Genomic DNA, 21,110 nt, shown 5'->3' on the forward strand with positions numbered 1-21,110 from the left:
ATGAGTTCGAACTTTTTAAAAAAAAAGTTAAAAAAAAAACATTTTAAACACAAAATATCCGAACTAAAATGCAATGGGAAAACTCCGAGTTTCATTTCTCAAAGTCTGGGATTAATTCATCTGTATATGACTTAATTTGATACGTGGTCAAGAAGTAGGAATTATATGGACCCCTTGTGTTTTCCATTAATAGACTTGGTAATTCCACAACTATTTATATATATTTTTTCTTTTAAATACTAAATGCAAAATAAAAAATTTATAAAAGTGCAAAATGGAATGATGACTAGATATGCTTTACATTCTTAAATTACTATTCTCATTTTAAATTAGTTTCTAAACTTTTCAAAACTTTTGAGTGATCCAAATTCACCCATATATTATGATCTTGATTTTAAATTGGTTTCCAAACTTTTAAATATTTCAATAATGTCCCCCTAGATCATTCTAAAGTTTGGGGATGAAATTGGAACATTCAAAAGTTTAGCGATGAAATCAAAATATTCAAAAGTTTAGGGACTAGTATAAAATAGGGGTCATAATTTGGAGATGACTTTGAAATATTTAAAAATTTAAAGACTAATTTAGAATGGAATTCATAGTTTGAAGACGAAGTCAAAATATTCAAAATTTTGTGATTAATTTAAAATGAAGTTCATAGTTTGAAAATATGCGGTAATTAACTCTGCATATATAAAATGGTTTATTTCCTAAATACATAAATCCCCAAAACAATCTACGTATAGTCTATCTATTTAGTAATTATATATTACTTAGTTTTTGTTTTGGTCTCACAACTATTATTTTTTTAAAACCATATATAATGTTTTATTTTGGTTCTATTTAGGTCACTCATCGTTAAATAATTAATCGTGACGCTAGCATGTCACTATAAGATAATATCACATCTGTGTTGGAATATAATTTTAAAATATCACATCAATATTATTATTAATTTTTTAACGGTGTGTGACCAAAACATAACTAAATCGTAACATTATGTATAATTTTTAAAAATTTAGTTGAGCAATCAAAATAAAAACTAACATGTGAGGGACCAAATAGATAATTTATCCAATAGTTAAATAGAATACATGTATTTAAGTACGTTTGAAGCACGAATCAAGTGACATCCGTGATAAAAAAATTGTTGTTATTCCTGAAGATTCGGGTTCGAGCACGATAGATGTCAAGAGTGTGAGCGTTCAATGTCAAGAGTAAAGAGGTATTTTTGAACAGATATTGTCTTATACTTATATCGAATTAATAAAAAAAATCAAAATTCTGGGACAAAATTGATGTTATATTTTAAGACGATTTGAATTTATAATTTTTTAAAATAAATAAATTATCATTATATTTATTTATAATTTAAAAATTTAGAGAAAATATTTTTTTCTCTCAAAGTACATAAACATTTACAGCATATATGCGATTACAAAATAAGACTACTTTTTTTTTTCGTAGCGTGTGGTTTGAAATTAATGAATGACTGGGAAAATTCATTTTTCTTTCTAGAAAAAATAACTTACGCTGAGTTAGGCGGGCTTGTCAAGAAATTTTGTACCAAGAAAACAACAAATTTTTCATTATTTTTTAATTATTGTGAAGGTAGAATAAATGATATAGAATAATATATATTTCTATAGGGAATAATAATAAAAAAATATTTATTATAAATTTAGAGTGTTTTAGATATTACAAAATAATGGAAAGAAAACATAATTATTAATGTAATAATTGCAGGAGTATGTGATTCTAATTAATTATAATTTTACACACATATTAGATTGACATTGTTCAATTATAATTATTAAATAATAATTATATTTTCAAAAAGTATTATGATTAATTATATATATCGCTCTTCTAAAATAAGAATCGAAGATGATAATTGAGATGTTTACGTTATATTCAGGGTTAGTTAACATTATTTTTGAAAAGTATTTTCTAAAAAAATTCATTGTTAAAAATTTAAGTTTTTAATATTATTATAAAAGAGAGATTTTGAGAAAAGAAATGATTATTTTAGATATGATATTATAAATTAAAAATATATAAATTTTAAAACTATTTAAAAAAATTAATATTATAATATATGAAATTCATAGGGGTGTAAATGGACGACTTGAACAAAGAAAGTTGTGTCCGCGTAGGTTTTTTTATTTTTTTAAAGTGTTTATATTCACGTTCGTGTAAAATTTCAATTTCAATTTCACGTTTGTGTTCGTTATTTATCTTTTAAGGTGTTCGCAAACATGATCATTTAATGTTTGCCATAAAAACTCCATTTTACCCAGCAAAAAAAATGGTAAAATTACATCACTAGTCCTTAATTTCATTAAGTTTTACCGTTTAAACTCCAAAGTATAACCTATGTTTAGTTTAGTGCACCCCTTAAAATTTCATCAACTTAAACTATGATAAAAACGTAAAAACTATTGGAAGATAAATAAATTTATAATGATCATATGTGTTATATAAAAATATATAAATTTAAAATAACTTTTTATCTAAAAAAATAGCATGATAAGATATAAGGTTTCAAATTCCCAAATAATATACTAATCATATAATTATAGCTTGATACAAAAATTACAAGTTTATAAAATTTAAAACAAACACACTATATGATAACACATGATGTCAAGATTGTATTTTTAACTCCAAAATGTACTTTTAGAATTTTTATGTTTGAACTGAAAAATATTTTTGTAGTTCATACGTGTTTTTTAAGCATACTTATTAAGATTATATGGTTAATTGATTAATGTTGGTATTCTTTAAGGTTCTGGGTTCGAGTATCGTGTATGCAGGGGTAGGAGCATTCATTGTTAAAATGGTTAAGAGTTTTTGAATAAATACTATCATGTATTTAGCTCAAAATTATAAACTATAATGTATATAGAGATAGAGGTGTTAAGGTATACTTACCCAATGTAAAATTCTTTAGTTTTACATATGATGATATCTTTGTGTGTGTATATATATATATAAGTGGTCTAATGAAAACACAGCAAAGCAGCCAGATAGCAATCTTAGATTACGTCATGTTTTATGGGACATGACATCATTGTTTTGCCTAATTTGAGTAATTTCCACTATAAATACTACCTCTTCTAAAAAGATTCCGATAACATTAATTGTCATCATCCAACTCTTAATTTATCCCCATAACTCACCTACAAAGCCTTAAAACTGACATGTTTAAGATGGAACACTGTGAACCAATTCCTACGGCCACTGCTCCTCCTACTACAACGTCATATCCTATATCACCCTCTCCGAATTCTTCGATTTCACCGTCACCGTCTCCACCTTTTCTGCCGCCGGCGGTTGCCATCAGCCCCTGCGCTGCCTGCAAGATTTTGAGGAGAAGGTGTGCCGATCAATGTGTGTTGGCACCTTATTTTCCTCCTACTCAACCGGCCAAATTCACCATTGCTCATCGTGTTTTCGGTGCTAGCAACATCATCAAGTTCTTGCAGGTAGTTTCTTTTGTTTATTTTGGGGGTTTAATTACTGATCTCCGTTTCCCATTCAAAAAACTCACCATTATCTTCCTATAGTGTGAACATGCTAAGAGGCTACCTTTGGGTTAATGCGTTGACAAATGTGGCAAAATATATATTTAGGGACATAATTTAATCGAAATCAATATATTTTGAAATCTGACCTAAATCAACCTTTTGCCATCTCTAGATATACCAATGAAAAAGTGTCCAACTTGATAGTTTTCCCTTTTCAGGAACTTCCCGAGTCTCAGAGGGCCGACGCGGTAAGCAGCATGGTTTACGAGGCGAATGCGAGGATCCGAGACCCGGTTTACGGATGCACCGGAGCGATCTGCCAACTGCAGAAGCAAATCAATGAGCTCCAAGCACAACTAGCCAAAGCTCAAGCCGAAGTGACCAACATGCAACTGCAACAAGCAAATCTAGTGGAGATGGCACAATCGACGTCTCCTCAACCAAATCCCCAGCAATGGATGGACATTTCGATATCCAACAGCAACCCAAGCCTCATGGAAGATAACAACAACTTTGGGTCATTATGGGAACCACTTTGGGCATGATTTAATGCTTAAAATTACTAAGGTCCCATGAAAACTCTCTCCCAAGGAGAAGTTGAAGGATAGATTAATAAAGTTAGTATTAGGGTTAAAAAATATAGAAAATTAAGATAAAATGATGGAGAGTTCATGTCTGTTTAGGGATCTAATATATCTTTTAGAGCTAAAAACGAATATTTTACATGTTTGAGAGAGGAGAAAATATGTACTTCGTTTTTCTTTCAACTATAAAGTTAACATCTTTTAGGTCACCTAACTATGAGTTTTTCAACTAAGGAGAGGAATAGAAAATGATGGATTTTAATAACGTTTAATTCGTAGCAATATTTTTCTTTTTCCATTTTCAATTTTGACCTTTTCAGATTATATATATAAAATACTAAAGAATGGAGTTGTCCTGGTCAAGATGCCGTGATACTCTTCTATACGTCTAAGTATTTCTTTAATTAATATCCCACTTTAATTAGAGATGAATATGAATTGGTGGGATTAATTTTTTGACTGCTTTAATTTATTCGAGTTCTAAATAATTTAATCAGACTTCGTTTATATATTTTTTGAAATAATAAGCCGATGAGACTAGAAGGTAATAAAAATTTGTGGAACAAATTATCGTATATTTTAGATTTTTTTAAATTTTTTTTATTAATTATCCATTTTTATTTCTTAGAATTTTAGAAGTTTGTTCCCACACATAAGCTCATGTTTCCGTCCTTACTTCCCCGAGTTGTGCCCAAATGTATATTAGCAACAAGCTTTTCTTAAATATTGGATAAAAATATAACTGAAATAATGACATAAATGAGGGAATTGAAGGATTTGAGCATGACTGGTTTTAATCTTGTTAATAAGAGGATTGTAAAACCATTTTCTCTGAAAGTTACCAAATTTATTGATAAAAATACCTGAAATTGAACTGCAAGCGGAGAAACCCAACAAAATATAGAGAACTGCAAGCCAAGAACGAATTAGAATATGCAATACAGAGAAGGACAAAGAAAGTGAACAAAACCTTGGCACAATCCTGTATAAATATCAAGAATTATATAATTCTCTAAAATTCCATTATTTTAATTAAAAATATTATTATTAATAATAAACTATTATTCGAACGTGAAAAATATAATTTCGAAAGAAATCATAAATAAAAACCTTCTTACTACGATTGTAGTACTCATAAATGAATGGTCTTTTAGACTAATGAGATCACTGAACTTTTAGAGTATTTATACTTTAATCATTAAAATTGAATTTTTTCCCTATAATTTTTTTTATTAAAGAAAATTTTATTTTAATCATTAGATCATAAAACTATAAAATTTTAATTTATAAGCCTTTTAACTTTTTTTTGTTTGATAGTTGATTTTTCTATTTACTGATTAACTAATCCAGATTAGATAATGTAATTGTCTATTATGAGATGACTCTTCTAATCCAATTTTTTACATTCACAGCGTCAAAATTCCTCCCAAACCTGTTCAATGAATCTAATTTTTGCATCCCACTAGACCAACTATTTATTAGTCTAAATAACTCTTTACACCTTGTATAAAACACAAACTTTATTCTAATCATTAGAATGTTAAATAATTATATTTTAAATCGTATATAAAATACATAATGGTATTTTTTAGGATAAAATGCATCGGATACCACCAAACTTTAGGCATTGTATCGTTTATACTACTGAATTTTCAATTTGTCAATTTTAGCACTGAACTTTGATTTTCGTTTTAATTAGATCATTGAATCATTAAATCGTTAACAATTAAATCAAAATGACATCGTTTTTGTGAGGTATCTATGTCGGCAGCCGACAACCACGTCATCATGTTGTTAACGGTTTAATGATTCAATGGTATAATTAAAACGAAAATCAAAATTCAGTGTTATAATTAATAAAATTAGAAATAGAGTGGTATACACGTTACAACGCCTAAAATCCGATGATATCTGATGTAGTTTACCCCTTTTTTTAAATATAGTTTCTTTTACTATTTAGACCAATTAATCAATTCTAAATAATAATGATAATAATAATAAAACCTCACTTATCGAATATCTTATCGATTACTAAAGACCTTGTCTAGGATTAAATTAACTCAAGTAATAGGATAAACATAGGCCTGACTCCTAGTCAGACTTTCTGAGTAAACCTAATCCAGTGCATGCGTTAGACCTTAGGGATGGCAACTCAATTCGAATTCGACGGGTTCTGACTCGACTCGACTCGATCGGGTCAGATTTTTTAAAAAAAATTTGGGTTCGGGTCGGGTTTTTTTTAAAATGCACTGTTCGGGTCGGGTTTAGGGTAAAAAAAATCCGACCTGACCCGACCCGAAAAATATATAATTTTATCTTATATATTTAGGGATAATTACAATAATATCTCTCCATATATAATTTTTTTCAATTAAGTCACTGTTTTCATTGAATTAATTTTTTTTTTATTTCGGGTCGGGTCGGGTCGGGTTTCTAAGTCATATATTCGGGTCGGGTCAGGTCGGGTGAAACATTAATTTTGTCGGGTCGGGTCGGGTCACGGGTGGAGAACCCTTTCTTCTCAGGTCGGTGGCCCAAAAACCCGACCCGACCCAACCCGTTGCCATCGCTAACCAACCTCCATCCCGCCAATCAAGTCCACCACTCTTCCCAAGCCCAGATATATAACGCTTGCCTTTCGTCTTCATCTTCTTCTCCTCCTCGTTGATCCTTTCTGTATTTTAATTTTCAACTAAAATCGAAAAATAAATTATGCAGAGAATAATTACAGTAAGTTCTTTTTGCAGCAAACTGTTGAGAAAAGAAAGACAACGTGCTTTTTCCTCCTCATCGTCCTTATTATTCGATGACACTCAATTACAGGTTATTCTCTCTATCTCTTTTTTTCTAAAGGAAAAAAAACTAATTTTTACGTTTAGATGATTATTGGATTTCATTAGTTTTCTTTTTATTTTTTTTATATGGGCTAATGAACAATGATGACAGTTTAAAGAGAGTGTCAGGCAATTTGCGCTTGAAAATATTGCGCCTCATGCTTCCAAGATCGACCAATCTAATTATTTCCCCAAGGTTCGAATTAAGCTCATCTCTCTTTTTTATAATTTTTAAGAAAATCTTCATTTCTTTGAATATTGTTTGCTGCTTCTTCCATTCATTTCTCTAGGAGGTTAACTTATGGAAGCTCATGGGGGATTTTAATCTCCATGGAATAACTGCCCCAGGTAAATATATCGTTATTATTATCAATTCAACCTCATTTTCACCCTTTTACTCTAAGAGTGATATTCGAATGGATTCCATAGAATTATAGCCAAGAACTTCCTATTCATTTTTGTTAGTACTTGAGTAAAGAAGAACATCACTTTTTTTATTCCCTTGTAGAGGAATATGGAGGACTTGGTCTTGGTTACTTGTATCACTGCATAGCGATGGAAGAAATAAGCCGTGCTTCCGGGTCGGTTGGTCTTTCCTATGGTGCTCATTCTAATTTGTGCATCAATCAGCTGGTAAACCAAGTTGCTAACTCTTATGATGTACAATTACAATCTGCTGCTTCTACCATGCTTAAGGTGGTTTCCCTTTTTATGGTTTTGAAGGAGAGGAATGGAAGCCCTGCCCAGAAAGAGAAATACCTGCCAAAGGTTCTATTTCAAATGTGCCACTTTCATGGATTCCCTATAGACTGTCTTATTTGGGATATATTTTATCAAATGACTTTAGTTTGTTTTCCCTGTGTCTTTGACACTGATGTTAATTCATAGTCATGTGATGCTATATGGGCAATTTTCTGTCGCATATTGCCATAATTGGCATACCTTGGGGTTTTTCTGGATTGCTCTATTGTGAAGCTGAAGTTTAATTAGGATCTGTTCCTAATGTGTTATGCTTGGTAGCGTTAGTTTGTTCTACCCCCAACCCAATTATGGTCTTACATTTAATAGAATATGGTGATATTCTCAATCCTTCTCTCCTAGTTTGGATCAATATTGTGTGTAGCACTGCCATATTCTCTCTTTGGTGTTGTAAGTCAGGCCCTCTGCCAACTTGTATCATTTTTTTCTTTTGGATTCTATCTCACTTATGACATACCCACATCTCACTTCTTGTAGCTCATCAGTGGAGAGCATGTAGGAGCCCTTGCTATGAGTGAACCCAATGGTAACTTGCACAAACTTTTTCTTAGCTTATGTCTTACATTTATTGACATTCCTCATGCTGCAAAAATTTTTAATTATTTGAACTGGCTAATCTTTTTTTTTTTTTTGCAATCTCTGCAGCTGGATCTGATGTTGTTAGCATGAAGTGCAAAGCTGATCGGGTTGATGGGGGTTATCTTATCAATGGTAACAAGATGTGGTGCACTAATGGTCCAACTGCTCAAACATTGGTATGCCTATTGAGAATGGCTTTACATTTTTTAGGCATGACTATGGTTAATTCTGTTTCCTGGTTTTACTTTATTACTTTTGTTAAGTATATATTCCTTGAGAAATGTGTCTATATCTGTTATTATTTTTCTCTCTTTAAGCTATATTAAAAGGCTCTATCTCTATTGTACTCTATAGATGCAAAAGAGGATGCCAAAGTTTACCTTTTGGTTGAATCTATCCTGTCAATGGTTGTTTTGTCTGTCTGTTCTTGTTTCTTCCAAGTTCCAAATATACCGTTGGGCTAAAACTAGTTTAATTTTCTTTCTGTTAACCTTTCAAACAGTCTGAGGTTGCAAATCTACCAGTGTAGGGTTTGAAGAATGTTTGAGGATGAAAGTTTCTACGACATAATAAACAGATTGTTGACCTTTGGAAAGAAAAAAAGGGGGAAAAGGGAATTAATTATTGGGGATAGACAGACCGGTAAAACAGCAGTAGCCACAGATACAATTGTCAATCTGCAAAATGTCTAGAAGCTATAGTCTTCAAATAGCCCTCATCCTCATAAGTATACCAAACTTTCTTGAATATCTACGAGAAGCACACATTCATAACTTATGATCACTTCCTATTAGCCTTAGTGGATTTTGAAACTTAATCATTAATTCTGTTATTTGGTAGACATGCTAGTGAATGATACCCATACATGGTAACAAAGTTTACTTCTTTACCATTCCATTTATCATGTATTTAGTGTTGTTAATTTTATTTCTGATATTAAGAGATACCAGACTCTGAGAACTATTCCTATTCACTGTGAGACATCCTGTGGTCCAATTGGCAGGACACTGTTGTTTGAATTTCTTCCAACCAATATATAGATGGTAGGTGTAAACAACAATATATTTTCATGATATGATGAGGACAAGGTTTTATAGTATAATGTTTCTGTGTGTTATATGTTGTTACCTGTGAAGCAAGTGCTTTATGCTTATTTTAAGCAGCATGTACTAGCATTCAGCAAACCATTTGATTGAATAGAAAACAGTTTCTAGTTCTACACTGTCCTTAGATGGTAATTTTCTCTTTCCAGAGTATCTGATCGTAAAAGCCATGTCTAACATGGATAAAGTTAATTCTCTCTGCTTCACTATACAACTTTCCTTCTGCAAGAATTTCTATTTTTTAACTTATTCATCGACTCTTTTAGGTTGTTTATGCGAAGACAGACGTCACAGCTGGTTCAAAAGGAATCACAGCATTTATTATCGAGAAGGGAATGCCTGGGTACATGCATCACAGTTATCTAATTATTTTATATTTTAAATGATGGGAAAGTTGAACATTTTGTATGCTGTTAAGTGATAATCGTGACATGAACTCTTTACTAAGGGTCCTGTATGATAGAAATAAACAATTCTGATTATAATATGTATTAGCCAAGACACTATACCTTTTAGGGTGCCTGAATATGCTACTTATTTTCTCTTTTATGAATATTTCTTGGATACAGATATAAGGACTGATGATGAAATTTAAATATATAAAATCTTTCTCGTGCCCATCCCTCTTTTGATAGCAAAATGATATACTAGATTTATTCATGAATCTTTTTTATTTTGTCACTTTGCAGATACTCCACTGCTCAGAAATTGGACAAACTTGGGATGCGAGGAAGTGATACGTATGTTTGCACTGCTGTAAATGAAATCATATATTTTGAAGTTCAAATCTGCCCCTATCTTTCATACTAACAATGGTGATGGTCTGTGCAGATGTGAGCTTGTCTTTGAGAATTGTTTTGTTCCAGAAGAAAATGTTCTTGGCAAAGAAGGAAAAGGTCTCACATCTCTGAAAGTTTTGTTCTTCTTCAGGGTATAGGAAGTAAATATTTTTTTTTTGATAGAAAGGGCCTCGTTAAAATCCTCCTTCAATCCCTCCATGTTATGAGAGTAACATGAAGGAACAACGAAGGAGGAAAGGAGAGCCAAGAAAACTTTTATTCACAAGAACCAGATTACAAGATTGAACAAACTCCTACACTTCCAACGGAAGAACATAAAACTTAACACACTGCCTAATCGGATTACCTAATGGACTTTTCATATTATCCATCTACTCTGTTGTCGTTTTTCTTTTTGAAGAAAACCTGCTTTAAAAGCTAATAATATTTGTTAAAAAATTGCAAGAGGAGTCTTAGTTTTTATTCTTGATTACAACACCAGTGCTATGTAAAGTTGTTGCTCATGTTTCTGCAACAGTTGTGAGGAAATATTATGACTTCTTGTTCTTGTACTATATTCTAATCATGGGTTTTTGCTTATTTCAGGGGTTTATGTACTAATGTCAGGATTAGATTTGGAGAGACTTGTTTTGTCTGCTGGGCCGGTCGGTATAATGCAGGCATGTCTTGATGTTGTTCTTCCTTACATACGAGAGAGGTCACAGTTTGGCCGTCCGATTGGGGAATTCCAGTTTATACAGGTTTGTAATAGAAGCTACCCTGATAATGTTCCGTGGATGCTTTTCTTAGAATATTGCACATGATTCTTATTGCAATTACAGGGGAAAGTTGCCGACATGTACACTTCTCTGCAATCATCAAGGTATAGTTTTTGCGATATAAACTTCTAGTCTCTCTAAATTTGACTTTCATATGGCAGAAGTTGACAACTTCCCTTTTCAGGTCCTACGTCTATTCCGTTGCAAGGGACTGCGACAATGGAAGAGTTGATCCTAAGGTTCCTTTTATTTCCCCTCTCATTTTTCTGATCTGAAAAGATTTCTTGGTACTTTTTTCCTGCTGATTCTCGTGTGAACATTTTCCAACCTGGTCATTATCATCATTAGTTGCAATATAACATGTTCCAGGTATATATATATATATATGGTTGGGAAAAAAGGGTGTGAATGCTAAGGTTTTCCTGGTCTTTTAAATAGTCACCGTTACTATGAATTCTTGATGACTTTCATATGGCCTGTGTTTTCTTTCTACGTGTTTACATGGACAAGAATACATAACTTTTGTGGGTGCAAAATTTCAGGACTGTGCTGCAGTTATACTTTCTGCTGCCGAACGAGCCACTCAAGTTGCTTTGCAGGTGAAAGAGTTACCTACTTTTATTCACATCACAATTTGGTTTCTATTTCGTTTCTGCTAAAATGCAATTAATAAGTGGATTCATGGTACTAAGACTTGCAGCAGATTTGTCATACAATTTGTTCGGTTAAAGCCGGTTTACATGACCAAACCGAAATAGTCTGGTTAATTGGTCAGCCACCAAAGTTTGGTCGGGGATTTGTTAAAAGATTTTTAAAATTATTGTTTCCCGTTAATTCGATTCAAAAGCAGTTGATCAACCACTTCACTGAAATATGCGTATTGACGTTTGATCAAAATCATGTGTTCATATTCGGTTTTGCAGGCAATACAATGTTTAGGTGGTAATGGATACGTGAACGAATACACAACCGGACGTCTTCTTCGAGATGCCAAGCTCTACGAAATCGGAGCAGGAACTAGTGAGATCAGACGAATGGTCATTGGTCGTGAGCTTTTTAAGCAACAGTAAGAGACTGAAAAGTGGCGGTGTTTTACAAAACTAAAGATATGACTTTTGCTTGTAGTTTGTACACACCATACATAACAATTCTTGGAAGTAATCTCTCTGTTTCTCATAAACAACATGACAAACCCAAATTTGACAATTGACAAGTACTTGATAGATAGAAATCTTCAGCGTATTTAATTTATTGTAGCAGACATAGCAAACAAAATGACAACGACGACATTAGAACAAACAAACTTACTTCATACCCTTATTACTGTCAGAGGGGATGAACCTAGCTGCCCCACCGAGGAAGACTTTATGCTTCTATTATCACCGGTGCTTGTTCCAAACAGCTCTGCGTATCATCGCTTCCCATTCCTATTGTCATCTTCTCCACTTCTTCTTGGGTGTATATATGGATTTTCGACACCATTTCGCAGAATTCGCTGCAAAACAAAGTGGGAAAACGAACACACTCATAGGCAAAAAGCAAAACACAGACAGTGGAAATAGATTGATAATCACTATCGTGAAAGGATAGTGGAGAACAAGAGAAGTAACACTTACAGCCAAGGGTCATCTCCAACCACCATTACATCGTTCTCACTATCGGTGTACAAAACCCGCCATCCTTTATCCGGATCACATAAAAGGCCTTCCATACCGAATAGACGTTCTAGTTCAGTCATCAAGTCATCATATCCATACAGTTTCGAGAGATCAATAGCTCTTCCAACAGAGCTGCCTTGCTTGTGAACCTTTCAGCCAGTGAAGTAGAAGTCAGAAGGAGAGGAGCAGGAAGTAAATTTAAATTCAAATTCGACCAGAATTTAACTTACCTTTGTACAACTCCTCTTACCAGAATTTTGTGAGCTCGGAGTAGGCGACTCTGCATTTAAAGAGAACCCAAAGAGTTTACATCCGGCAACATTTCTTTTGAAGGATTCATCCTGTTGGTTCCTTTTGTTTTCAGGAGCAGGACTCGGAATATTCTCCACCGGCTTATGCTCATTCAATGGATTTTGTTTTATGACCCCGTCCACAATAACCCCTACCCCTGTCTTGATAGAGGAAGCATTGAACGGGACATTAACTCTCAGAAGCGGAGATGGATAAGAGCTCACCATAGACTCAGGAAAATACATACTTCGAAGACCTTCCGATGCTAGTGGAAAACCATTGGTTTTCAGTGCTTGATTCATGTTGAAAGAATTGCAACCAATATTGGTTTTCGCCCAAACACCAAAGTTGAGATCAGCCTTTTGTGTCAGGGATCTCAACCGACAAATTTCTTGACCTTGGAAGACCTTCGGAAATCTATTAGATTCCGCAAAGCCTGGGTAAGCAGTGGGATGAACCCTCATAAACTCGCTAATATTACTCTTTCCAATCCCTGTTGATGCCAGACTTTGATGATGAGCAGGAGACTGCATCTCAAAATCTAGGGGACGGTTTACAGTATCACGTCTGTTTAAGGGTGATACGAAACCTACATTTTCTTGACCTTGCAAGACCTTAGAGGATCTTAAGGATTCCTCAAAGTCCAAAAATCGACTCCCTCCTGAAGAATGAACATAGGAAGCATACATTAATTGAGTAAAAACATGCAACAATATTACCAACTTATAGAGAGATTTGCACCTGTGATGGGATGTCAGGTGCAGCAGCCTGCAGACCTGTTCGCAGTTTCTTCAACCTCGGTGAAGATTGACTACTCGAAGGTGGGAGAGAAACAGAAGGATCGATTTCCCAAGGTGAGACTCTATCGTGGCGATCAATCACATGATCTTCATCCCACCTAACCTGTTAAATGTCATAAAAAAGGTCTTAAAATAAAGAGAGTCGAACAAGATTCATTCAATAGCTTTTAATTTTTCTTCCATATATTGACACAACGCACACACTGGAATAATGTGCATATGTATACATACATAAAAATGTAATATTTTGATAAAGACCATATATATTCACTTAACCGTGTGTCGCAATAAAGACTATACAAATAAAAGCTTGAACATATAAACTACGGTTTGGAGCTCACCATTAAGCATCTCCACTTGGAATTGGGCCATTTGTAAGGATCCAAGTCCCCCAGTCCCATCACCACACCACTAAACCTGCATGAAACTAGAACTGTTATTAGAATCTCGAAATAAAAAACCATTTATCAAATAATACCTTCTCTCGGGCGAATCATCCATTTCAAATCTCATTTTGAATCTTGTTCCAATGCACACTGAATTTGTTATGCTTTTGATATACTTCTTAAAGGGTACAACAAACTCTGCATGAGTGGCCCTGCATTACAGCAATATGAACCAGCTTACCATTCCATTCCATTCCATTTCAAATGTTCATTGATACATGTTTAAAATAGGTTTATGAGCTTAGCAACACGAAAAACCGAATCACATTCCAAATGAAACATTTAAAATTGAACTTTCAGAATCACTCGGTAGGCATTTAAAATAGGTTTAAATGGCATTTATAAAAAATTTGCATTTTTATTTAAAACACTTGCCAGCTTATTCCTTTCTCTTTTCTTTTCTCTGTCAAATACCGGTTGATTTCATGAAGTAAGCTGAAAGAAACACTTACCTTGGACTGTAGAAGACATGAAACATGCTTTTAGTGGATAATGCATTAGCCACAGGAGAAAGAACATTTGGATATGAGTTTTGTTTCGTGATAACTGATTCGGGAAGGCAATGTCTTGGTCGCACAGCTCTCCTAATTCCCAACCTGAGCTCTCCATCTTCACCCCTACAATGTTGAAGAAAAGATAAATAAGGAGAACTTCAAACAATTATGCCATGGGAACACAACGCACATCAGAACTCTAGAAACTTCCGTTATATTTTCACATGTCAGTAGATATTTATGGTTCTCAAGAAGCATAAAACCATTTCATGTTATCATGGCAGTCCTATTGGATTGATGATTCAATTATTCTTTTATAAAACTTCCCCTTTTGACCGATACCTAAGTATCAATGCGGAATTGTGCGATCCGTTCAGGTAAAACATAATGGATCAATTAGTCACTGTCAGTGGTACTTACCTCAGAAAGAGCACTGCATCCCCAGCAACAAGATTCTTTTGACTCACGAAAATGCTCCAGCCTGTAGTAAGGAGATGTCGCCTCGGTTGACCTAACAGTTGATAAACATTAAGCTCTGTTGAAGTTTCTTTCAATCAAGAAAACATTCTAAACACTACTATAAGAAATATTGAATCCTCTATGCTAATTACCCCTATATATATGTCGAAACCTCCACTCAACTCCATGCAGGTCCTTGGCAACAAGTTCTTGAGACGGCCTCATCTGTTTATAATCCTGAAATCAAGGCAACCACCATTACATATACATGATATTTCTAGGATGAATATGCAGCCAGGTAAATAGTACATGAGGATTAAGAATATGAAATCATACCAGTGGCGGAAAGCAGTCTTCCGCGGCTCTACGAGGAACAGAGAACCCTCCATGAGTGCTAGTGTCGGATGGGGTTAGTGTCTTGCAGAACATGTGAGGGATTGATTTCTTAGGAGATCCACCATCTCCCTCATCAGCACCTAGTTCATCCAGCTGCTTGGTCTCCAAATTAGGTCCTCCGAACTACACAAATCCCAAAATTTTATCACCAAAAGCCATGAAATTTGGACTGCCTCTTACAATGAAAGTGTGCAGATAGGAATATAATTCATTCAATTCACTAAAACACTAGAACTAAGAAGCATTGAAAAAAACTCCCTATGGAAAAAGTATTACCAAAAAAACATAACTTTACTTAGGATTATGCAAGTAATAACACACATATATAATTCTTCAAAAAGAAAAAAACAATACCATTCAAATCTTCTAATCAAATATAAGATTATGTATACCTCTGGCTGAGGAAGTAAAGTGACTTGTGTATAGACCTCGTCATTCTCCTTATTGGCCTGAAAAGGGGGGGGGGGGAAGGAAACTTCAATTCAAGCAACCAAATTAAACTAAAGGTAAAGGTATAACCTTTAGTGGGAAGCTAATGCAAAGACAATTCAATGTAAGAGAAGAAGATTTGAGTGCTTACAAGAAGCTGGACGTTGATCACTTTGCAAAGATATGAGGAGGAAGATCAACGGTGGAGATTTCCAAAGGAGAGTCAGAAACCACTTGTTCCAAGTGACCCTGGGGGAAGTAAACAACAAGGCTACCCTTTTTGGTGAGTGAAGTGAGGGGGCCAGCACAAGCATGCCAAAGCTCCAAGTAAATGGAAGAAGAGGAGCATGTGGGTGAAGCCAAGTTTGAAGAACATGAAGAAGATGATGAAGAGGACAAATAGTTCACTTTGTCACAGTCACCATTGCAAACTGCAGTCTTCTTCTCCACCTCATTCACTGCATGGTTCAGATCAATTTCCATGAACAACCCAAGTTCTATTTTTTTTTCTTCTTAAAGACAAATTTTTCACCTCACCACAAGCACCCACATAACCAAACAAGAAAGGGTATTCCCAGAAAGCTAAAAACCAGAGGAAGAAGGGAAATTTGAGTCAAACTAATGCCATGAAAATTCCTTTCAAAGATGAGAAGAAGAAAAAGGCATGATGAATGAAAGAGAGCGAAGGGTTAAAAGAGAGAAGAAAGGGAAAAAGGGTGGTCAAATAATAACAAGGAATTCGAAGTAGGATTCCTCCCCCATTTGCAGGTACTGAGAAGAGGGAGCAGAGGAGGTGGAGCAGCAGACAAACAAATGCTTAATGGAAGGGGCAGAGGAAAAACAAAAGGCAAAGAAAAGCCAATGCTGAGTTTGTGTGGTGGCTTTTTTGGCTTTTGGACTTTGAAGAGAAAGTGAAAGGAGAAGTGTGCAGGGTGGGGGGACAAAGCTATGACAACTACATTACCCTCCCCTCTCTTGTCCTTTTTCCCCCTTGTTATTGAGTTTTTCTCTCTCTTTTAGATCAATGTCAAAAATAGTAAAATATTATTTTGAACATTAATATTTTAGATAAAATTAGGAAAATATTATTGTTAAAAATAGAAAAAATAAAGATGATTTATGTTTAGGGTAAATACATCAAATATCATTAAACTTTAAATAATATATCATTTATAATATTGAACTTTCAATTTCTTCAATTATAGCATTTAATTTTAGTTTTAATTATGTCTATGGATCGTTAAATTTTAACGACACCATGAGCATATCATTTTCGCCATTGTGATGATGTTGATAAAATGACATCGCTATGACGACGACTATTGATGTCCTAAACATTCGTTTTGACACTAAGCTTTAGGAGCGTATAGATTTTGCTACTAAACATTTAAATAATTTCATTTTTGACACTATACCTTTTGACTGACACTGTACCTTTTGACTGACACCAATAGTCAAACGTTGTCTTTCACCAATTGTTTTTAACGATAGAATCGATACCAAAATATTCACATTTCACTTCTCTTTCTTCTCATATGATTGGTTTTTCACGAAACACGCTCAAATCGAAAAAATTAAACAAAAATCCATATTTTTAGGGATTTATGAATTTTCTTAAATTTAAGAAGTTTTGAGGTGTTTGTTTGGAAATATATTATTTTGAGGGATTTAGTAACTTACTCATACTTTTGAAATCTAGGGTTGTAAGATGATATTGTTGTAAAAAAAAGATTTTATTGGTGATGGTTAGCTTTGATATGCAACAATATAACTTAAGGTAAATTTGGATTTCAACCTAAAATATTATCTTATTATGTCTACAAAGTTATATAAATTTATAGTATTCTCAATTACAACCGACAATTTTATAAAGAATGTAACATTTTAAGTTGCAACAAAAAATATTACTATCCAGTCTAAAAAGTTACGTTTATGATAAAATTTTCAATTGTAATCGATTTATGTCATTTTTTTAGTCTTATTTTAACAAATTGTATTTTAGAATTCCCGACTGACGATGGTTTTGTACAAAGACATGTAAGGGATGGGTGAGATATAGTAAAGAATGTTGATGAGAAAGTTACTTTAGTTGATAATGAGGCCAATGGAGTTGAGGAAGGTGATGGGGTGTTTGATGAGGTTGAGGGTCTACTGAGTCATTTTTTTATTGGAGAAGATAATTGAACTTTCAAAAGGAGATGTTAGAGAGTAAGTACGTATGAGTGAGCTGAAGAGAGTTATCATCTTCGGACAGATGAAACAGGAGTTAGGAATCTTGAAGTGGTCGATGGTAAACTCATACCTGATATCAATGATGGTCCAAGTAGTGATGAACTACATTTTTCTCTGGCTTTTTCTTGATAGCGTGTCGTGGGTGACGAGGATGTTGGTGATGATGGTAAGGACGATTATGATGAAGATGTCAAAAACGATGATGAATATTTGGATTATAATTTTGATGGCGTTGAGAGTTCCTCTCTTGATGCTTCACTGACGGATACAAGTCTTAATGAACCGGACATTTCTAAATAACCATCAATTGAGGAATCAGAGTTTCATTTTACAAGTGGACTAGTGGGTGATAATCAACATATTTGCATGTCAAATATGGTAAGATAAGGGTGATAGATTTGTTATAAAATGATAATGATAGTGATTATTTTGTTACTTTTGAAATTTTAGTATTAAAAATAAAAATGTACTCATACTCCAATGACTATGTAGACGCACATTTTTCGTCCTTACATAAAATTATTATATATATATAATATATAATATATAATTTATTTGTTATTATTATTTTTTTTTCTTTACAGGCCTAAATAAGAAAGCAAATCCCGTTACACAACAACCAGGCCCACATGTGCCAGACCCAACACAGGGTTCCCAAACCCTAACAGTTTCTCGTCCAGTGACGTTTCCAGAACCAAGCCAGCAAGTCCCCACGCCCCACGTCTCTGGCCACGCACGCAACCGTCACCGGATTTCACGGCAACCATCAATAACCCCCACAAGCAAACAATGAGAGTTAGAGTTTGATTAGGACTCAAACTAGGCTAAAAATAACATGCATTTACTTTGTATAAATAACCATGTAATCTCATAGTTAAGAGAAGGGTGGATATGAAATAGCCGCAAAAAAAAAAAAATACACAGACAAAGCAGTGAACCAGATCGTTTTGTACCAACTTCGAAATTGAATAAAAAGGGTAAGCATACTCTACCTCGTTCGTTACTGTCGATCTCGCATGAGGGCTGTGATTTCCTTCTTTTGCGTGTTGTCTCTCCCATATTTAAGCGTTGAAAGCCGATGACCGGAGTAGGGGTGTACGAAAATTTCTTTTCCAGATCTATACCCCCACGAGGCTTATTTTAGAAAATAGTGATGTTTTTTGTGACGAGGGTGTTGTGGGCTTTCAGAAAAATCGAAACTTTTCAAGGTTTGCCGCCGATGAACGGCGGCCGGCGCCGTTCTACGGCGGCCGGCGAGGCGGCTCGGGGTGGCCATGGTGGCCGGAATCTGGAATCAGGGACCCTGTTCTTCAATCTCGAAGAACAGGCGAGAGAATGCTGTGAATGGGGGGGAAGGCTCACGGTTTGAGGTGTATCAAATGAAGGAAATAATTTTTTTTTGAAACGATTTTGGATTTTATGCTGGTGACCCGCGCGTTTTTTAATAAAATAGGGTAAACTACTCTTTTGATCCCTCGTTATTTTTAAAAGAGTTATTTCACCCCCAAATTGAAATTAATCCTTAATATTTCTTTGACTTTTGACCTCTATCCTGTAGTTCTTTCAATTTAGTCCTTTTTCTGGATTTTAATTTTAATCTTCTTTTTATATTACATATATAATATTTATATATATTGTATATTATTATTAGTTTTTTTTTTTTTTTTTTTTCAGTTTCGTATATATGTATTATTAATATTTTATCATTTTACTTATATGTTATATTATATATATATATGTATATGTTCTGTATTTTATCTTATTATTTCCTTACTTTTGTATTACTATATTTTATTATTTAATTTTTCTATCATTATTATATATTTTTTTTTCTTCCTCTCTCCCATATTTAGCTATTATATATGTGGAATTAATATTATTATATGTTTTTATTAATTTTATTTTATACGCTATTATTTTACATTTTTTACATATACATATGTACATTTTATTTAATTCTTATCATTTTACATTTGTATATATTATTTTATTTCACCTTTAGTATGCTTTATTTATTTATTTATTCCTTTCTTTTTCCGTTTTATTGGGTCTTATTTTCTTATTTCTTTATTCTTTCATTTTTTTTATCTTATCACATGTTGTCATACTTGTCTTCATTTTTATTTCCTTCATGTTCTATATCTCCATGACGATTATGTTACTTTTGGCGTATCATCTATTGTTATTTTTGTTCTTTGTTTCGTTTTCTTTATCTTTCAATTTTGATTCATTTTCATCACCTTTTCTAATACACGTTTTGGCTCCTAAAAGGTTCACTTTCAAATCAATCAATTGTAAGTAGTCGAAATCGTTATTTTACCTCTTAATTTAAATTTATAATTTTCTTAATTAAGACAACTGGAAATTACGTAGTACCGAAAGGGTGGTTCAAGGGTGCTAATCCTTCCTTGACCGTAATCGACTCCCGAATCCGATATATCTTTGGTAAGACGCAGATCAGGTAAGATATAAGGTATCCGATTAACCTATTTATTTTTTAAATAAATAATCGGTGGCGACTCCAATCACATTTTTTCAAGTCGAAGCCCAATTCCAGGGCCCAACCGAAAGACGGTTGCGACAGCTTGGCGACTCCACTGGGGACAAGGTAAGCGAGTCAGGCTAAGGTAATTTCCAGTTGTCTTTTTAACGAAAAGGGTAAGTTTAAATTTTAAGGTAAAATTTCGATCCTTATTGCTTACTTTTGATTATATTTTTCGAGTAAATAGTTGTACTAATCATTTTCTCATGATTTCAGCTTTCCAAACATTTTTCATCTAAGGCTCTAAACCCGAGCTCCGAACCCGTTTTAAGTGGGGGTGAAAGCGACGCCTTCGTGTGAATTTATTCACCGTATGGGCCTAGCAAGTAGCCTTCGGGATTCATATACCTTATGCCTTCGTGTGAATTTATTCTCCGTATGGGCATAAGGGAATGTGTCCCCTCGAGTTTAACTTA

At 33.8% G+C, this 21,110-nt stretch overlaps 2 protein-coding genes and 1 pseudogene across 2 annotated transcripts; 2 read left to right on the forward strand and 1 right to left on the reverse strand.

Annotated features, from left to right (window-relative positions):
* Positions 1-3,167: 3,167 nt before the first annotated feature.
* LOC120144122 (LOB domain-containing protein 1-like) lies at positions 3,168-4,265 on the forward strand (the record flags this gene model as incomplete). Its single annotated transcript, XM_039158266.1, has 2 exons — positions 3,168-3,488; positions 3,749-4,265. Coding segments are annotated over 2 exons (648 nt in total), but the record flags the coding sequence as incomplete, so codon positions are not given.
* Positions 4,266-6,794: 2,529 nt separating this feature from the next.
* On the forward strand, positions 6,795-19,085 carry LOC120144174 (isovaleryl-CoA dehydrogenase, mitochondrial-like). Its single transcript, XM_039158306.1, has 16 exons — positions 6,795-6,937; positions 7,061-7,144; positions 7,239-7,296; positions 7,457-7,581; positions 7,672-7,716; positions 8,185-8,233; positions 8,353-8,462; positions 9,656-9,732; positions 10,079-10,129; positions 10,221-10,285; positions 10,775-10,929; positions 11,011-11,051; positions 11,132-11,186; positions 11,490-11,546; positions 11,871-12,034; positions 19,057-19,085. The coding sequence occupies exons 1-15, from the start codon at positions 6,827-6,829 to the stop codon at positions 12,015-12,017; spliced, it is 1,230 nt and encodes a 409-aa protein (XP_039014237.1). The 5' UTR covers positions 6,795-6,826; the 3' UTR covers positions 12,018-12,034; positions 19,057-19,085.
* On the reverse strand, positions 12,126-16,900 carry LOC120144172 (annotated as a pseudogene).
* Positions 19,086-21,110: the final 2,025 nt, after the last annotated feature.

Source organism: Hibiscus syriacus, unplaced genomic scaffold, assembly GCF_006381635.1.
Source record: "Hibiscus syriacus cultivar Baekdansim isolate YM2019G1 unplaced genomic scaffold, ASM638163v2 tig00110882_pilon, whole genome shotgun sequence".
Lineage (NCBI taxonomy): Eukaryota > Viridiplantae > Streptophyta > Magnoliopsida > Malvales > Malvaceae > Hibiscus > Hibiscus syriacus.

What these genes read in the sequence shown, in the direction of transcription:
- LOC120144174 (XM_039158306.1), top strand. Translation starts at nt 6,827, where the DNA reads ATGCAGAGAATAATTACAGTAAGTTCTTTTTGCAGCAAACTGTTGAGA. An exon ending in CCATGGAATAACTGCCCCAG is followed by an intron (nt 7,297 to 7,456) that starts GTAAATATATCG and finishes ATTCCCTTGTAG; the next exon opens with AGGAATATGGAGGACTTGGT. An exon ending in TCTTGGCAAAGAAGGAAAAG is followed by an intron (nt 10,286 to 10,774) that starts GTCTCACATCTC and finishes TGCTTATTTCAG; the next exon opens with GGGTTTATGTACTAATGTCA.